Raw genomic sequence first — 19472 nt, forward strand, 5'->3', positions numbered from 1 at the left:
TATAAGTAACCAACAAGATTTTTGAACAATAAATAATGTGAATTACTAGGGTTAAAAGAGTAAATTTAATTAGTAACATTAAATTAGAGTGTAGTATATTTTCATTTGATTGGTGGTTGTTTATGTTGTTCAAAATTTTCATTGTTCTTAGCACTCCCCTTTTATAAAAATATTACATTTCTTTTGTGATGTTGCTGTTTCCCCAATCCAATATATCTTTTTTAAACAATGCAATTAAATAAAAAAAAATTCAGATTAGTCCTTGAATAACTAGATTAGATGGAGATAGACCTAAACAAAATCCACATTTGCAGGTATTAAAAAGGGAAAGTACGAGTAGCCAATGGAATATTTGTACAAAGTGTACAATGAAAGTTTAGGGAGTATTAGAGATATAACAATTAGTGTTACCTTTTCCTATTAACTAAAGCTTTTGGGATGAGTGGTATCATGACATGGTATTAGAGACCTAGATCCAAAAGGTTAAGAGTTTGATCTTTGATGAACTCCAAAATCAGTTTAAACTTTTGGAAAGATGTTTATTATCCCTAGTACTCAGATAGTTATTCTAGATAATATAGAAGATGTTCATTTTGTAACTCAATAGCCCATTATACACATTGTATAAATAATCTATAATACTTGAATAGATGGTCTCTTATAATATGAAAAGAAAGTTAAATAAAGATATACAAAGAAAAATACTAAAGAGCTATTACAATTTATTGTTTTTAATTATTAATTCAATATTTTTTAGTCTAATGATCGAACAACATATTTCATCCTACATTTTTAAATAAAAGAACATTTCAATGTTGGTTTTGATACTCACAGCTTACATGGAGATTTGGTCTAAAGTTGAGATTGAAAGTCACAAAGCATAGAGCAGTTCAGAAGGTGCAACTTTGAATTTATTCATTTTTTTTTTCTTCTAATTACCATTGTATACGCACTGTTGGGTCCAGGAGATTGGGACCATATTGATGCCAATGTCCCCATCTAGGCAACACAATCGCCAATATTTGCCAATTATCGAAAGAGACTAATGCTAAGCGAACCTTCAATCTTACACACAGTTATTTTATGGATAAAAACGTAACACATATATCATATTTAAACATACTACTTATAATAGTAAAACTGATTTAATGAACTTATCATGTCCAACATACATTCACTTGCTCTATCAAATTCATTGTGAATGTATTCAACAATTTTCTTTTGCTTACAGCAGCAGCAAATTTCCATGAAAGTCAAACTACAGGAATCTTAAGAGATGCATCTTACAAGTAGAGTTCATCTTTTATGTACGTTGCCCATTGGTCCCCTAGAAAACTGCTACGTGAAAAGAAAACAGCTTTATTAGCTTTTGTTTCTGTTTTTTTTTTTTCTTTTTAGAAAATAAAAAATTGACTTATTCAATTTTTTTTATCTTTACTTTGGTTAATTGGGGAGAGAGAAAGACAAAAACCATAGGAATCAAAATGACAGCCCTAAATGAATCCCTACCTAGCTTTTCTGTACAAGTTCTATGACTTTTTACTGAAACTTGCTTGAATGCTTTTCTTTCTCGTTATGGGATTTAACAGTAATGATCATTTGTTCCTTGAAGTCGATTAAATGAATTAATTTGTTTTTTGATATTTTAAAATGATCAATTAAATAGCTCACTTTAAATGATGTATACAGTTAAATACTATTTTGATATGGTAAGAATTATTTAATATAGTAACTTTTTAATTATATTTAATATGGTATTCAAAATTGATCAAAATTAGTAGACATCAATTACTTCATATGAATCAATTTCAAATATTCACATAACAGTTATTTTTTAAAAATAAATTATACACGCTAGTCATTATTCTCTTCACACAAACACCTCTTTACGCTTTTTAATTTACATATTGGTGCATGGATAGTGTAGAACTCTGGTATGGGGGTGGGAAGTGCTTCACAAAATTGTGGTGTCAGGGGTGAATAACTCGGACCCTCCGAGTTCTAAGCACAACACGCACGGTCCGAGAAGCGTGGATTTTGTTCACTCAAGCTTGCAACTCGGACCCTCCGAGATCGATGCCGCACATGGACCGTCCGATTTCCTCTCCACCCATCGCATGGTCCAAGTTCGTCACAAAGTTGACACGCGTCGCGCTCATGCTTAACCCCGAACGGTGCCCCTGAAACCCAACAAAGACCCCTCAACCCTCTCTCACCATCCGATTACCATTTACTCTCTCACATTTCACTCTCAACTTTAGTCACCTTCTTCATCCTTTCTCTGGCTGCTTTGCATGGTGGAGGAGAAACAATCATGCCAAAAAAATATAAAGTTAAAGATGTTGATCGATCTGAGCTTCACATTATTCATTATCTCAATGATCCTGATTATGTAAGTTTTTTTAAAATTTTTTTAAATTTTATAAATTTAGTATGTTTATATTTATTAATATTGAAAATTTAATTATTATGGCTGTTGTGAAAAATGCAATTAAAGAAAATAAATAGAATGATTATTACTAATTTTTCAATATTTGTTAGATTTTTCAAAAATTTTTTTTACAGATTTTTAATTATAAATATTATTATAAGGAAATTCTTTATTATTATTGTTGTTAGTTAGTAGAGAAGTAAACAGAATGGTTTAAGTAGAGAATGTAATTTTTTTTAAATTTTTAATTAATTTTTAGTATAATTATGTGTGATGAGGAACGAACCTTAATCATTTTTAAATGGTTTTTTAAAAAATTAACTATAACTGTTATTGATGAAGTTGATGTTAATGTTATTGTTATTGTGAGATAGTGTTATTGTTGAATGATTAGTAGGATTATTTTAATTAAGGCATGTTAGCTTTTTTGTTATGAGAATATTTAAATTTTTTTAATTGTAGTAATTATTATTAGCAAGTTACTTATTGTTACCGTTGTTAGAATATGAATGATGGCATATACTGATTAGGAATATTTTTTATTGTTGAAGAAAAAATGTTTAACAAATGAGTCATTAATATTAGATATTATTGTTGATGTTGTAATATGATTGAGAATTTTGATTAGGAATATATATATATTAGTAATGATTTTTATTTGCAGTTATGAATAATTTTAAGGATTAATTAAATAAATTTAGAAGTTAGAATAATTAGTTATATAAGGATTCAGTAAAATGATTGATGATGATAGTAAGGTAGTAATTGTTTTTTATCTGACTAGTAATTTATTTTTGTTTTTTTTTTTTTGTAGAAATCAAGAATGTTGACATGTAACCACGCAGTTCCTCCGGATCGGTACAACGATAGGGTGGAGGAGCATTTACGAATTACCGGTTTCTATCATGTATCTCAGATTGGGATAGTGCAGTGTCAGAAAGCATTGGTAAATGCTCTAATTGAACGTTGGCACCCAGACACACATACGTTTCACCTTTCCATTGGTGAATGTTCCGTGACTCTTGAAGATGTGGCTCTAATTCTTGGTCTTCTCACAGATGGTCTTCCAGTTACAGGGATGACAATGAGTAGTTTTGAAGCCATAGAGGTGGAGTGTTTGCTTCAATTTGGCGTTGCACCGCGTAAGGAGCACTGTAGATCTAGCTGCATAAAACTGACCTGGCTGCGGAATCTAAAAGAGAATTTAGAATTGAACGATGAAATCAATATACAAAGGTATGTGAGGTGCCACATTATGTTGCTTATTGGGACGATCTTGTTTGGGGATAAGTCTGGGGCAGGCGTGCACTGGAAGTTTCTACCCTTACTTCGTGATTTTGTCAATATTGGACAGTATAGCTGGGGTTTGGCATGCCTAGCACACCTTTACAGGGCGTTATGCAGGGCATCTCGCTATAACTGTAAGGAAATAGATGGTCCACTAACACTTCTGCTCGGTTGGGCTTGGATCCGACTGCCATATCTATCACCGCTTTCTAGAGAACCTCGCAGCTTTTCATTAGCAAATAGGTAATATTATGTTACAATGTACCCGTTTCTTGATATTTAAGAATCATTTGAGCTAATTGAAAACATCATATTAGGTGGCGTAACTGGGAGCGTGGTGACCGACGATATAGATATCTGAAGCTAGCTCACTTTAGGAAAGCCTTTGATGAACTTCAGGAAGGCCAGGTGCGTTTTAATTAAAGAAGTATTAATTTCGGGTTTAGGGTCTTCAACAAAACTATGATGCATTGTTATTGTTATTTGAATTGTGGGTTGTAATCATGAGTTTCCTTTATTTTTTCAGTTTGTCTGGGTTGCTTATGTTGTGGATCGTGTGGATCCGAACATAATTCCTCCTGAAATCTACATGCAATCGGTTGTATGGAGCGCTACAGTTCCATTGGTGTCCTTTGAATGTATCGAGTGGCATGCCACCGATAGGGTAAGGCGACAGTTCGGTTTCATTCAGGGAGTACCTAATCAGGAGCAGAATCTGGATAAGGCGCATGGGGAGGTTCTCACTGGTCCTAAGAATCTGAACTGGGCCACGGCACCGAGTCATTCAATTTGGGTGATGCACTGGACAAACAGGTATCACTACGTTCTTTCTGAACTTTCCATCCCTTCACAGCATCCATTGGATACTTACATGAACTGGTACCGATCAAAATTTGGGAACCGCTTAGCCTTGTCAAATCTTGTGGGTGAAGAGGATGCGAGTAATGAGGATATGGATGCGGGTAATGAGGATATGGATGAGCAGGATACCGATGAGGGTAGTCAGGATATGGATGAGGACAATGAAGAACAGGAGCCACATATATCACCTCCAAATCCGCTTCCACAAGAACAACCTTAGTCCTCAAACCAGTTTGTACCTCATACACAGTTCACCCCATCATTTCCAATGCAGCAACAATATTGGGGTATGTCACAGTTTGAAACAGGCGAAGGAGGTTCTTTTAGCCAGTTGCTTGGGTTTATGGCTGCAGATGCCGCACAAACACAATATGGCCATCAGCCTGAGTTCATGCCAGGCAGGTATTCGTTGGATGCGAGGTATCCAGGCCATACCTCATCCGTTGCTTCCGGGGGGTTCGTATCTGTTGATGACTCTAGTAGGAGTGAGGGTGGACGAGGTGTTCTCAATAGTCAAAATCCTAACCGTCTTAACATGGGACTCATTGAGGAAGACACTAACACACTCGAACAAGAAACCGATGCTTATCTAGTAGACGACCCGGATGACGAGGGCGATGGTGAGGATGATGAAATTGAAGAGTTCGATGAGGATGAAGAATCTCGTAACGATGGTATTATGTTAACTATTTTGCTTTACATATACGATAAGTTATTTTTTTTTGTTCTCATACATGGCATCTTTGACTTGGTTATCCTTCTTGATTTGTGTTATCTATGTTGGTAATGAATATGTAATGTGCTGCATATACTTGTTTATTCAAAATTGTATACAGGTCAGGCGGACACTCCGGAAGACAACGTCAAAGGTTACAATCTGAGGATTGATCCGCCACGGCAGAGTGCTAATCGCTTCACTCCTTCTGTCTTCAAAAAGGCGGACAAGAAATGCAAGAACTTTGTGAAGGATGTAAAGTGGGCAATGAGAAAGTAGTTGTGGAGTTATGTTTAGGGTAATTTATATGTGTTGGACTTTGTATTGAGTAATTTGTATGTGTTGGATTTTGTATTGAGTAATTTGTATGTGTTTGACATTATGTATTAATGACTTGGACTATGGTAAGATTATATTGTATGTTTATTATCACCTAGTTGTAATGAACTTTTTGATGTATTAACCATCTGGAGTATGTAATAATGTTTCATAAAATACTAATATGTTCATACAGATATTGATGTATTGATGTATTAACCATCATATTATATAATGCAACAGATATGTGATAATACTAGATGGTCATAATTTATAAGGTTACATATAGCAGGTCATGTTAACTCAGATTGCTCAATCAGGTTATATTATACAAGATCATCTTAAAACTATGAACCTAGGAGGCATCTCTGTTGGTATTTGAACCAGCTGACTGACGGCATCTGCTACGACTATGTCCCTCAGCCCCACATAGCGTACATCGCCTGGGACGACGTAACATCCGCGTGTCCATCTCATTCAAAAAGCGCGTCATCCTGGGGCGACCTTTCGTGACCCGTCTCAGGTACGTATTTGGTATGAACCGAGGTCCGTTATAAGCAGACCATGTGGTAGGATTACCTAGTGGCCTAAACCTAGCTCGGTACACCCGCCGCACTTGGTCCATCTTATACACATCATGCACATATAGTTGCCAATCCAGTCGCTGGTTGGCACAACAGGCGAACACATGTCTGCAGGGATCCGGTCCACCTAGAACTCACCACAGTCACATCGAAGGCCACGTAGATCGACTGCAAACTCCAGCTCGCTCGGCATCTCACGAACCTCAAAGACCTCATTCTGGCGGTCAAAGCAACTAACCTGGATGTTTCCTGATGCAAGTTGGTTTGCATGCAACTTCGAGATCACGATATCAGAAAACACATGGCCAGCATTGATCCGGGCTTCCGCCTCCGCTCTTTTTCGGGTGAACAACTCGTTTAGTCTGTAGAATGTTGCCTTCACAAGAGCAGTAATGGGAAGATTGCGTGCACCCTTCAAAACTGAATTGATGCACTCCACTAGATTCGTCGTCATGTGACCCCATCGGTACCCACCATCAAAGGCCAATGCGTACTGTTCGCGAGAAATTCGGTTTAACCAGTTTGTGTACGCCTCGCCACGTTTCCGTAACCGCTGGTAACGCACTTCGTACTCCCGCACCGTCCTCGAATATCCTGGTAGATCACAACAAATAGAAAGAAAAGTAATCGTTTTCAATAGAATTATTTAATGAAGAATCTATTAATAATTTGCTTAAATTTACTAAATGGTTACCAATGTTGACGACCAATTTTTGGAGGTACGGGGCCTTGAACTTTCTCAGAAAATTTGACTTTATATGCCTGATGCAAAACATATGAAAAGCTCTAGGCGGTGACCAAGCTCCGTTACTGCGTTCCACAGCTGCATTGATGGACTCGTGCCTGTCGGATATTAGACCGACACCATCCCGAGTTACAACATGTTGACGCAGGTTACTAAGGAAAAAATGCCATGCATCAGAAGTCTCTCCCTCCACAATAGCAAACGCAATTTGGACGATATTGTTGTTGCCATCCTGTGAAACTGCCACAAGTAGACAACCCTTATACTTTCCGTACAAGTGAGTCCCATCCACCTGGACAATTGGCTTACAATGTCTGAATGCCCTAATACAAGGGTAATAACTCCAAAATACACGATGCAGTACCCGAATATCACCCACCAAGTCATCGCCTTGATATGCAGGCATAGTCTCAAAATGGACAACAGCAGATGGCTCCTTGTGACACATGGCCTCAAACCATATAGGCAACGCCTCATAAGAGGCTTTCCAACCTCCAAATATTTTTTCTACTGCCCTTTGCTTAGCCAACCATGCTTTCCAGTAGCTCACGGTGTAGTTGAACTTCGATTGCACTTCTGCTATAACCGACTTTACCTTTAAGGAGGGGTCAGCCTCAACCAGTGGCTTTATTAATTCTGCAATTGTGATAGAATCCAGTTTCGAATGATCCTGTGAAATGGTGGCTCTGGTACAGGTGTGGCTACCATTATACCTTCTTATAACCCAACAGTACTTCCTGCTGATCAAGCTAACCCTGATAACCAAATCACACCCTGACCCATACTGTGTACACTTGGCATAAAATGTCAACGGCTCAGACTCATGCACCCGGTAGTCTACGCTTCGTCGTATCGTATACTCTTTTACCGCCTTAATAACAGCTTCTCTGGAACTGAACTCCATACTAATGGCAAATTCACCATCTGCGACAATAGGAACTTCTGCTGTGACAGCCACCATTGGAAAAAATTTTCATTATTACACAGGTATTTCAAAACCGATTCTAAAGGTAAATCAAATTTCACTGCATCCAGTATGCTATAACTCCAGACTTTGCAACATGTTATTATGTCACTCTAAACAAAATAAGAACATAAGCAGCAAATGTAAAAACTAGAGCGGACCGGCCGGTTCGACCGGCAAACCAAACAAACCGAACCGGTCTGGTCCGGTTCACAGAGTTTGAACCGTACAACGGATCGAACCTGTGCAAATAATAATGTCCACAAACTCACGCATTTTGTAATAACCATATTATAGAGAATTTAAATATTATTTTCTAATAAATACTAGTAGCATATAACAGTTAAAAAAGTAAATTTTCTATTAGTGGTAAATATTGTAATAACCCGGTTCGATCGTGACAACTACTACATTCAACGCATGATTAATTAATGGTAAATAAAACGTAAATTATTCATAACTCAATCAATGTCTAACTAAAAAAATCCTAATACCACGATTACATTACCTGCAGTCATATATTCTGGAACATGCATGGCTTCCAAGTCCAACACTCGCATGAATGATGGCTCCTCAAACGGCACTTCGTTTGCGAGTGCATTTGCCACTTCTGTCACATCTGGAGCCATGGTTCCGTCACCTTGATCTTCATCTCCATCTGGACCAACAAATTCGTAGTTGCTTTCGAACTCTTCTTCACTGTCACTATTATAATCTTTCCATAGAATATTCCGGTCAGCCTCAGATTGTTCAAACTCAACATACAACTCGATGAACGAGATCTGAGACCAGTTTTCAATATACATTGAAAACATCTCCTGCATGCTCGCTTCGTCCGTCACATATTTGGTTTGATACTGGATGAATCCACCAAACACCGGTACGGGATATCTGTATAGGATACAGGATATCTTTCTTGCCCGCTCAGAATTAATCTTTTCACAGATTACACCTTTGAGTTCTTCAAATGAGATAATAAAAGGAATAACAAGATCTAGTGGGTTTTCACAAATAAATTTTACTCCTTCACTCGTTTGTAACAAAATCTGACCAAAATAGTATATTTTTAGCAATACTCTGTCACTCATTTTTTTCACTCAACAAAAAATAAGCATAAGCTTAGCCTTAGCAACTAGACTTTCAAAATCAAAACTGAAAAACCCAGATAGAAGAAGAGAGGAAGCAGCCGTTCAACAAGGAAGAAGACGGAACTAAGCTCCCACCAGTTCACTTCACTCTTTTATATCAGCATCCTTAACGAACTCGCACCCTTCGACTAGGTTAAACTGAACCAAAAAAAAAAGTATACGAACTCGGACCATCCGAGTTCCTCTTAGCCCTTCCACAAAACGGAGGGTCCGAGTTCAATGTGCCTCATCTCAAACTCTCAATTACGAACTCGGACCGTGCGGTATGCGACGAAATTACCTACTAAAGAAATCGTAGGGTACGATTTCAACTACCCAAAATTTTCCCCTCCAATACAAATCGAACCGTGCGATTTGTTATTCAAAAATTAAATCCAAAGAACTCGCACGGTCCGAGTTCCTCTATGTCACACTGACAACAAAACTGTCCCACATATTTGTCCAGTCCCCCATAACTCCTTATCGACGCATAGCACACACATGGCCTCCATTTCCATAAAATTGAGCCACCTCTTTATCGTGGAATCATCCATGACGTGACATTAACTGTCAATAAACTAAAGGTTGTGAGGCAAAACTTTAACATCTATGAGAAGCTACATTTTTTAAAGTAGAAAACTTATCATTTAAAAAATAGAGAGCTAAATTGACTCGTCTGTTTAATTTCAAAGACTTGAATAAGCATCATCTCTAAGTATATCTCTTAGGATCAATTAGTCGGAATAGTAAAAATATTTCACTCACTATCTAATATTGTGTTAATAGTTAAAATCGTTTTCAAAAATATTCCGATCTCTATTTTAGTTCCTGAAAAATAAAATTAATTAAATTTATTTTTAAATAATATTTTTTTAATTACGTTCGTCCCTCCGTTAATTTTTTGATACTGCTCTTAACCTAGAACGTGAAGTGCATAGTAAACAACGTCGTTTTACATTCTTTATCCAAAAAACAAGTGTTCTCATTTGTTCTTCTTCTCGCACCTCCAGCTGATAGAGAAGCCTCACTGTCGTTGCAGAGTGGTCTCGTCACCTTCGTTGTTGCTAGTCGAAGCCACCCCTGCACATAATTCTCATTTCTCCATCGTTCTCTCAATTGCCTTCTCCTTTTCTCACTCACGCATTGGGGAAGAAGGCTGAACTAAGAGCTGGGTTTCATGACCCAATCGCCTTCTCCTTTTTCTTTTTTTGTTATGCTCAAACACCATCATTCATCTACTTCCATAGAAAAAAAATAATCCACACTAAAACAAATCTTCCAATTCAAAATTCAAATTAATTTCTCTAATGAAAATAATGAAACTAAAAATCACAACAGAACAAAAACAAAACTACCAACTTCAAATTAGAAACTAGCATAAGTTTGCATGTGAGAAAAACCACAATAAATTTTACAATAAATTCCACAAATAAAATCCCAATTGACCAAGAACCCTTTGTCCTCTTGACAATCCACTGTAGAAAGACCCGCATGAACAAAGCACCCAAAGAAGAAAATGAAACCCAAAAAAAAAAATTACAGCTATAGTAGCTCATGTCACAGTAACCACCGCTACCACCATTATTAGAATATACGCTACCGCCACCGCCTCCGGTTACCTAACCCGTACCCATCTCGCAAAAAGATCGCCAAAAGAGGTCCAAATTAAGGATTTTGAACCCCATAAGATCTCGGCAGCGCCACCGCAATGCACTACCTCAGACACAAGCATTTCACACTGAAAAAGAAAGAAAAGAAAGATTTTTAGAGCGAAACTCACACTGAAAAAGAAAGAAAAGAAAGATTTTTAGAGCGAAACAGAGGGATGACTGTTATGATAGGTGGTGATGGGGAGAAATGCGACTTAATACCCCATCTTGGACATCAAACGGCGTCGTTTCAACCTTTGGAGACAAAAAGAACAAAACTATGTCATTTTAGAGTGCGTTACGCTGTCAATTAACGTTTAACGTCAGCAAGCATTAGCCACGTCATTAACTGAGATGACGGAAGAACGAACTCCATCAACACGATTATCTTTCAGGGACTAATTTGATTAATTTTATCTTTTAGAGACTAAAATGGAAATTTGACTATTAAAGATGTTGGTAATATGTCTTAGCTAAGATCACCATTAAACACAGATAGATCATAGATGGTTTGAATTTTAGTGATAATAGCCAATTAAAATGTGTCAAAAAATAACAGCAAATGGGAAAAAGGGAAAATTTTGGTCCTAGAATGTATAATACTGTTATTTTATGAAGCACAGTGGAAATAAGAGTTTTATTAACCGAGTTTTGAGTCAATTACATTACATATGCATAAAGAAACATGCTCATCACTACTCAAAGCTAGACACACATGACACATCTTATCTTATTCGTACAGAAGAAGTACTACTTCATATTTTGTGAAAAGCCAGCAGAGCTGTTCACTGCAGTTCCTTCAGGAAATCTTCATTGTCCACCAACACCTACAAAATTAAATACAAAAATGAATCCAACCACATAGTTATCATTCATAATGGAAGTGAATCCAACAAAGGGGAAATTAATTAATAAGAAATCATACTATCAGATAAGGCAGTTTTCTTTTCCAAACAAAACAAGTAGGAGGAAATTTTTATTCTTTATTCAAGTCAATACCATGTGTAATTGAAAAGCATGACATCTCCCTTAATTACGCTTTCATGTACTAACTGAAACATCTTATTCTAATTTTGAATTTCTGATAAGTTTATGTAGGTAGTCAAAATGAACTCCATGATGCCAAGTAACAAAAGCAGAAAGGATGCATTCTTTTTATTTTGTGACTACAAATCCTTTATAATTTATATCATGAGAAACTCCCTGCCTTAACTTCACAGTTGTTATTGATTTACATCAAGCTGAAGACACAACAAAGAAAATGAATGTTGTTCATATTCATAATCAGAATCTACTAGATACAGGGCGAGTTATCAAGTGGAAATTAACGGAACACCATTACACAATATGAAAAAAACAAAATAAAAGCTTACAGTTTTCCATCCATCTGGATCCAAGAAAGAAACAATCTTGGTGTTGATGCCAGGAATTGGCCCTGGTTGGCGAGTAATCTTTCCTCCAAGCTCTTGTGTTACATGGTTGATTACCTCAGCGCTCTTGTATACATCATCGGTACCAATAGCAACCTGTTATACATGACACACAAATTTAAGAGGTACAGAGGAGTAACAACGGTAACCAGTTTAGGTCCAGAAGGTAAATATTAAATAACTATCAACCAACCTGTGCATAAGCATTTCCCTTGGTGTATTCGGTGACACCATAGTTATATGTCAACTCCAACACAGTTGTCTCGTGCTCCTCTGCATATCCAAGCATAGCTAAGGTGTACTGCAAGATATACAACATGATTCAGGAAAATCTCAGGCATTAAACAATTTGCTGCCATGTAAGTTACTATGATTGCTAAGATCAGGACAAGAGAATTCACCTTGTATTCAGGTCTGTCAACTTTCTTCACCACCTTCATACCTAAAGCCTAAACAAATATGAGGTCTTTGTTAATAAAAGCATATTTGGTTTGATGAGCAAAATTAAAATCATAATATATCAGTGCAGTTTTCAAGGTTTTACTGCATGCATTACAAGAAAAAACCTCTATCGAATTCTAGATCTGTAATGCAACACAAAGTGGACAAACATTTTTGTCTGGTTACCCAAATGAATAGTCAACCACAACATTGCAGTAACTCTACTTCTAGGATTGAAAAGCTTGAAACCATAAATGAAAGATTTACTTATAGAATCCAGCTGAATGTAACAAACACAGAACACATTCCTTCAAATTCTTCTACTGCTTCAGCACAAACATTTGCAGTTGCTTTGCCCATTAAAACAAGTAAATGATTCAATGGACGCTCATTTTTAGTTTCGATCTTAAGGTGTTATCATAAAAGTACTATTCAGATTCACCATATTAGCAGGCCAGGTTTCCGTATGCAAAAAAGCAGAATAGTAACAATAAAAAGTTCATGCCCAAAAAGGTTACAGTTAACAAATGTTTATGCAACTTTCATATAACCATACAACATAATAAAGGTTTATGGAAATGACAATAGCAGTTACCTTTTCGTAAAACTTAATCGAGCGCTCTAAATCACCAACACGAAGCATTACTTGACACAGTGGCTCAGGGGTTGAAGCTCTTTGGATGAGCTCAAAAGTGTAACCATCAGGATCCTTGACAAAGGCAATAACCGATGACCCGCCCTTAACAGGACCAGGCTCCCTAGTGACATTTCCACCCTTAGCCCTGATGTCTTCAACCAATTTGTAAACCTATAATTGGTACATATATACACAACTTATTCTCAGTACAAGGAACACACAAAGACACAAGCCTTTTTGCAAAGTAAGACTCGCTTACATCTGGAGTTGCAATAGCAAAATGTCCAAATCCAGTTCCAATATCGTACGATGTAACCCCATAATCTGACAATTAACATCATATATGCAAATATTTCATAATCAGTTCAATCCAACACATAACATATGGTTAGAGAACTAAAACAAATGCTACAAATCAAGCACTGTTGAGAGAGAAACATACTATATGTCAATTCCACAACAAAGTTGGAGTGTTCAGGGCCAAATCCAAGAAAAGCATTGGCATATTTCTCCTCGGGAACATCCCTTTTCCTCAAGAGCCTCATTCCAAAAGCTTCAGTATAAAACCTGAGAGGTAATCACTAATTTGAATGAATAATCTAAGACACGCATGATGGGAAAAATCAACTAACAAAGTGAACAAAATTCGTACTTGATGGTGCGATCAAGGTCACCAACACGGTACACAGCATGAAGGAAGCGGCGCTTATCTTTCTTCGGCCATTCCAACAACTCAGCATTAGGTTGTGCAGTCTCAGCCATATTTAACGTGGAAGCAAATGCTCTGTAAACAGAACCCTTTTATAAATTAGACAAGAGTAAAGCATGGACGAAGATGGGGAAGCTCAATTAACAAAAAATCTGAAATGGGGTTAGTGCAAAACCTAGAAAAATCCGTTCTTTTAGCGACTTTAAGATGAAGAAGCGATTGATTAACAAGTTACATACAACAATAAAAAAGAGATTGTAATAGGTCTGGAAATTAAAAAAAAAAAAAAAAAAAAAAGAGTGGACTAACCAGTTAGCAGAGTATAGAAGGAAGAGCGAAGCGGTCAGTAGAAGAATCAAGAATCTACAGCTCGAAAGTGGAGTCTGGGTTGGGTTTTATACATCATCATCTGAGTGAGTGAGTTGGTGAGAAATGAGAATGAGAATAGAGTAACAGCCTGTGACTTTTTGGGTAGTGTGTGCACGTGGAATTTGCTCCTCTTTTTTGGACTCCATAACTAAAATAATGGATAAATTTGTTAACGTTTTAAGTGTAAAAACTAAAAAGTGTATAAAATTAGTCTCCTATTACATAAAAAAAAATTATAAATTGAAAAATTTATTAATTTAAAAATTTAAAATTTAAAATTAAATATAGTATCCTCTTATTTTATATTATTTTTTTTCTTAAAATTTTTTTGGTGGTCAAGAATTTTTCAGTCAATTTTACAAAGTTATTTTTAGATTACTGATACGTTATTATTTGGTTTGATAAAAAAATTAATTTATTTTATACAAATAATTTTTTGTTTAAATCAGTTTGGATAAATCAAATAACCACTTTTTGAAAAAAAATTTAATTTTTTTATATATTATCTCTAAATGATAAATTTATTATGTTTTTTTTTTATTCTTTTTGACTAAATTTATCTTTTATTTTTATTTATTTAATTCTATATGTAAACAGATTGTTTGAAAAAGTAAAGTTTAGTATTCTAAAACAAAAAAACAAAAAAAAAGTTCGCATCTTTTTGTTTGTATAAAAATGATAAAGGAGGAAAAATTAGGAATTGAAAAGAAAACAGAAAAAAAAAAATTCACAAGAAATCGAACTTGAATTTAAGAAGTAACGGCAACACAATTAATATATTAATATCTGTGTTGATTTTAAACAAAAATGTTAACAGTAAAATTTTTAAAATTGTTGTCCAACATCTAGCCAATTTTGTCCTAAACATCAAATAATATAATGAGATGAACAATTATGTATTTATTAAATGATTTTCATCATTCATAGAAAATTAAATAAAAATAAAACTTAAAAAATACATTTGAAATAAAAAAATTTATTAAGAAATTCGAATGAGAAGAATATTTGAGATTAGTTTTAAAAAATCAGAAGAAAATGAATTTTAAAAACGTAACAAAGAAGAATATAAAAGTAATTGTTTAGTCCAACTTAAATTAATTTTTTTAATTAAACTATTTATATACAATAAATCGTTTTTTTTTAACTAAGTAATAACATGTGTCAGCAATTCAAAAACAACTTTATAAAAAGTTAACTTGTAAATGAATTGTTGTCTTATTTATTATGTAAAAATATTTTAAAAAAATAAAAAATATAAATTATAACTATTTAATATTATTTTTAATATTTTAATATTTTTATTTTTATTATTAAAAATTTATTAAACACACTAAAAATATCATTCAAAAAATCTTTTTTTTATTTAGTGTGGCGTCTATTATTTTTTCCCCTAGAAGGATAAACACAAAAGTATACTATTTTTTAATATAATATTTTTTTTACCAAAAATATATAAAAAGACTCGAATTCGCAATTTCTAAACGAGTATGAGAGACTATACTCTTAAAATAACAAAGGTTATTGTCCTGTCTTATATATTGAAAAACAAATATGCATGTGGGAAATAAAAATATCTTTAGAAAAATAGATAGAAATAAAATTTATTAAAATAATATTCCAATAAATTTTCATATCTTAAAATAAAAGAATACAACAAATATATTTTGAGAATGATTTTATAGCTAAAATGGAAAAGAGAGACGAAACACACACCTCTATCACCATGATTTTATTTTCTTCCTTTTTTATTGCACCAACTTTTAAGCGTAGCACAATAATTACAAAAATTCTATTGGATTGCCTTGAATAAAAGGAAATGATACTATGTAAATGATATTATGTTGACTATCTGAGTCTTTATATCTATTTATTAAATTATTACATTATCATGACTATATTTAATTTCGGTAATAACAATATGTGTTAAATGATAAATTCTATAAATATTCACAAATCACAAAATATTTAAAATAAATTATTTTCCTAAAGTGACATTTATTTATTGAAAGATGAAGGAGGAATGTATGTGGACAGGGTTGTGGACTTCGTGAAAGTTTATGCTACTAATCATTGACTGTCTTTTAAAGCAAACGGTTGTAATTCGTTGACTCCTCATGCTTTTTAATTTCCGGATTTGAAGACATGGTGGATTGGTGGTAGCTTTTTCTTTGATCTTTTTTCTCGTTTATTTTTCCCCTCTCTTCTTGTGGATCATGGTAGTACGTGGCTTTGTCTAAAAAAAAGTAGTGGCTTACATCAATTTAAGCCGAATAACTTTAAGAAACGTTAAATCAATTTAAATTTTTCCAGTAGTTAACTCACTATTTTATTTAAATAAATATTAAAATTTTAAATTTTATTTTATACATGCAATAATTTATTGATGACAGCTTATTAGATACCATGAAAAAAAACCTTAAAAAAATTGAAAAAAATGAAGATAATTGTCAAATAAAATGTATACATAAGTCATATTATTTTGACAATTCAGTTTTAGAAGAATGTTAGTATTTTAATTTTTAATTTTGAAAAAAAATTTCTTACAATCTATTTGGATTTTGTCTTATATATATATTTTTTAAGTTTTTACTTTTTTAATTATTTTGTGAAAGTGATTTTTGCTTTAGAATCTTTTGAAAAACAAATTTGTTTGGATTGATAAAAAATAATTTGTTTTATGAATTTTTTTGGGCTTGATTTGTTTTATGGATTTAAGCCCAAGAGCGACTGGATGGGGACAGAGAAGCCCTAAGGAGGTAAAGCCCAACATACACCTAATCCAAGTTTCCCAAACGATCTCGATGCTCTTCATCCTGATGGAAGAGAAAGACCACACAAATTCTCAATTTGTTTCCTTGCTGCTGTTGAACCGTTGATAAATGACATCAACCCTAATCCACAGACCTTGTTTATGCGGAATTCAACCTCCTTAAACTTGCTTAAGTGACAAGTGAGTTAACTAACCAACCTAAGTTGGCTTGTACCATCACTAGTTACATAATAATGCGAAAGGGTAGACATTATGGTTGCGAAAGTGTAGACATTATGGTACAGGTTATTAAAGTACATTATACTTTATAAAAAGGTAGCATGGAAATGGAACTTTGAACTATGTTTTGAGTTACTTAGAAGGCATATTGAAGAATCGATACTGATGATTACACATCTTCATTTCTTCATCATTCACCATGCAGTATCACTTACTCCGCTTCCTTCGTAAAGCTTTTGTTGTCAACCAAAACCTACAAAATTGAATCATTCATTGTTTGTACCTTTTGGATTAGAACAAGATGAGTAGTTTCAGAGAATCCAACTTGAGCTGTGTTCACACCAAGTCGGAAAAATTTCTTGCAAAGACATTCTCATATTTAAGCTAGTAGTGTTTGCTAAAGATAATAATAAAACTTATTTTTTATATGAAAAAAGTTTGGTAACAAAAAATTTTAGCTATAATTAGCCAAAATTTTCTATAATTTATTTCATTTATATAAATTAATAATATTTTAATTTTCTATCTCAGTCTCTTATCAATTTATTTATCATATTTTTATCAGCCTCACTTATTAGTTATTAATGATATTAATTATAATATTATATCTCTAACTATTAGACATTCTTGTAATCACTATTTAATATTTCCTTTTATAATTTGAATGTTATAATGTCGTATGATTCTCTCTCTCATGCTTAATAAATAGACACCAACCGAATGGCATCTTTGGAAAAATGTTCAAATCTTAGATTTAAGAATACAATAATCACTAATAACAATTAAAAATGGTAATAATATTAATTATTATGGCAAACGTTGACAATTAAAAACGGTAACAATTGATTTTTATTTCCTCTAATTCATTTATTATTATGGCAAACGTTGACAAATGTGAAAGCTTGGTTTAATAGGTTTTTCGTTGTTAATTTGGATCATGAAGGTTGTTTATTCCCTCTAACTAAAAATCACAACTCTAATTCAATTACAAACACAATTGGAATAGGACAAGAAAATTTACAAGAAGGAGTTGAAGAATAATTTGAATAACAGACAAACTCACCTGATGAGATTATTGTCCGTCAATCAATTTTCGAGAATATGAAAGACTACACTAGCTTTGATGAGGTATGGTAATAAACTGATTTAATTTTTTGTTTATGTGCATCTATAATTATATTGTACTAACTAAGTTCATACACATAGCATTCATAAGCTCATATACATAACATCCATAATTACATACAACTAACATCTAAAATTTAAATTTATGTTTATTAGATATTACATCCATACACATATTATTTTTTAGTTATTGTATAAGTAACTATCAAATTAACACAGATGTTTTTAAAAGTTTTTCATCATTGAATTTGAAAAAATGTCAAATTCTTAAATTAATTTATTCAATTGATAAATTTAGGTTTAATTACTCTGTTGGTCCCTATAGTTTGGCCAAATTTTTAATTAGGTCCCTATAGTTTTTTTCCTTTTAATTGAGTCCCTATACCAATTTTTTTGTTTTAATTGGGTCCTTACGGTGACAAGAAACGTTAGGAGTAACGGAATATTCCGTTTCAAAATAGAATATACCCAATTATAAACGTTTTTTGTAATTCTTAGTGTATTTACTTATTATGTATTGTCAAAATTGCCCCTTCCTTAATAAAGGAATAACCCTTCATTTTCTCTGAGGCAAAAACCCTTCTTCTTCACTCCCTCTCCGTTTCTGATAGTTGGAGAACGAGTTTGCATTCCACCATTGTATGATCGAGGTTTGTGATTGTCTATCGTCGCCGTCTTTATCGAAGTAGCTACTGTCGTCGTTGTTGCAAAGGTACGAGTTATACCTTTTTTCATTCTTCATTCTTTCAAATGTTGCCGAACGTTATGGCGTTGAAGTCATTATCATTGTTGGTGATGTTTGATTAGGGGATGACTAATCAGCATTTTTCTTTTTTTTGTTGTGTAGCAATGGGAGAATCAGAGTTTACAATAGAGCTCCATCACGGAGGAAGATTTGTTGACACGGGCGGTGGACGAGAATATTTAGGTGGGGTGGTTGTGGAGGACTTGCATTATGAATTAGATGAATGGTCTCTGCAAGAGATAGTGTTTTTGCTGAAGGGTCTAGGCTACAAGGGTTATGCAAAGCTATGGTGGGTTGAACCTGGAATGGACTTGAAGGTAGGTCTGAAAGAGTTGAAGTCAGATGG

General features: G+C 34.0%; 4 protein-coding genes across 4 annotated transcripts; 2 read left to right on the forward strand and 2 right to left on the reverse strand.

Moving 5' to 3' along the window:
• Window positions 1–2314: 2314 nt before the first annotated feature.
• LOC148566554 (serine/threonine-protein phosphatase 7 long form homolog) lies at window positions 2315–4799 on the forward strand. Its single transcript, XM_088484301.1, has 4 exons — window positions 2315–2392; window positions 3246–3961; window positions 4036–4126; window positions 4245–4799. Exons 1-4 carry the CDS (start codon window positions 2315–2317, stop codon window positions 4797–4799), a joined length of 1440 nt encoding a protein of 479 aa, XP_088340427.1.
• A 69-nt stretch (window positions 4800–4868) lies between these two features.
• Window positions 4869–5573, forward strand: LOC148566555 (uncharacterized). The gene is made up of 2 exons (XM_088483712.1): window positions 4869–5253; window positions 5416–5573. The coding sequence occupies exons 1-2, from the start codon at window positions 4869–4871 to the stop codon at window positions 5571–5573; spliced, it is 543 nt and encodes a 180-aa protein (XP_088339838.1).
• Window positions 5574–6323: 750 nt separating this feature from the next.
• On the reverse strand, window positions 6324–7389 carry LOC148566556 (uncharacterized). The gene is made up of 2 exons (XM_088484302.1): window positions 6891–7389; window positions 6324–6790 (listed from the first exon to the last, which is right to left on the reverse strand). The coding sequence occupies exons 1-2, from the start codon at window positions 7387–7389 to the stop codon at window positions 6324–6326; spliced, it is 966 nt and encodes a 321-aa protein (XP_088340428.1).
• Window positions 7390–11289: 3900 nt separating this feature from the next.
• On the reverse strand, window positions 11290–14393 carry LOC107638631 (lactoylglutathione lyase GLX1). Its single transcript, XM_088485780.1, has 9 exons — window positions 14208–14393; window positions 13842–13973; window positions 13632–13756; window positions 13449–13513; window positions 13148–13360; window positions 12513–12560; window positions 12305–12412; window positions 12055–12207; window positions 11290–11508 (listed from the first exon to the last, which is right to left on the reverse strand). The coding sequence occupies exons 2-9, from the start codon at window positions 13949–13951 to the stop codon at window positions 11467–11469; spliced, it is 864 nt and encodes a 287-aa protein (XP_088341906.1). The 5' UTR covers window positions 13952–13973; window positions 14208–14393; the 3' UTR covers window positions 11290–11466.
• Between the last annotated feature and the right edge of the window lie 5079 nt (window positions 14394–19472).

This window comes from Arachis ipaensis, chromosome B4, assembly GCF_059453495.1.
Source record: "Arachis ipaensis isolate K30076 ecotype BB chromosome B4, ASM5945349v1, whole genome shotgun sequence".
In the NCBI taxonomy this organism is placed as follows: Eukaryota; Viridiplantae; Streptophyta; class Magnoliopsida; order Fabales; family Fabaceae; genus Arachis; species Arachis ipaensis.

Coding starts and splice junctions, on each gene's coding strand:
- LOC148566554 (XM_088484301.1), top strand. CDS start 2,315: ATGCCAAAAAAATATAAAGTTAAAGATGTTGATCGATCTGAGCTTCAC. Junction 3,962..4,035: donor AGCTTTTCATTAGCAAATAG/GTAATATTATGT, acceptor ACATCATATTAG/GTGGCGTAACTGGGAGCGTG. Junction 4,127..4,244: donor ATGAACTTCAGGAAGGCCAG/GTGCGTTTTAAT, acceptor TTATTTTTTCAG/TTTGTCTGGGTTGCTTATGT.
- LOC148566556 (XM_088484302.1), bottom strand. CDS start 7,389: ATGTGTCACAAGGAGCCATCTGCTGTTGTCCATTTTGAGACTATGCCT. Junction 6,791..6,890: donor AAAATTGGTCGTCAACATTG/GTAACCATTTAG, acceptor GTGATCTACCAG/GATATTCGAGGACGGTGCGG.
- LOC107638631 (XM_088485780.1), bottom strand. CDS start 13,951: ATGGCTGAGACTGCACAACCTAATGCTGAGTTGTTGGAATGGCCGAAG. Junction 13,757..13,841: donor GACCTTGATCGCACCATCAA/GTACGAATTTTG, acceptor ATTACCTCTCAG/GTTTTATACTGAAGCTTTTG. Junction 13,514..13,631: donor TGTTGTGGAATTGACATATA/GTATGTTTCTCT, acceptor GTTAATTGTCAG/ATTATGGGGTTACATCGTAC.
- LOC148566555 (XM_088483712.1), top strand. CDS start 4,869: ATGTCACAGTTTGAAACAGGCGAAGGAGGTTCTTTTAGCCAGTTGCTT. Junction 5,254..5,415: donor TGAAGAATCTCGTAACGATG/GTATTATGTTAA, acceptor AATTGTATACAG/GTCAGGCGGACACTCCGGAA.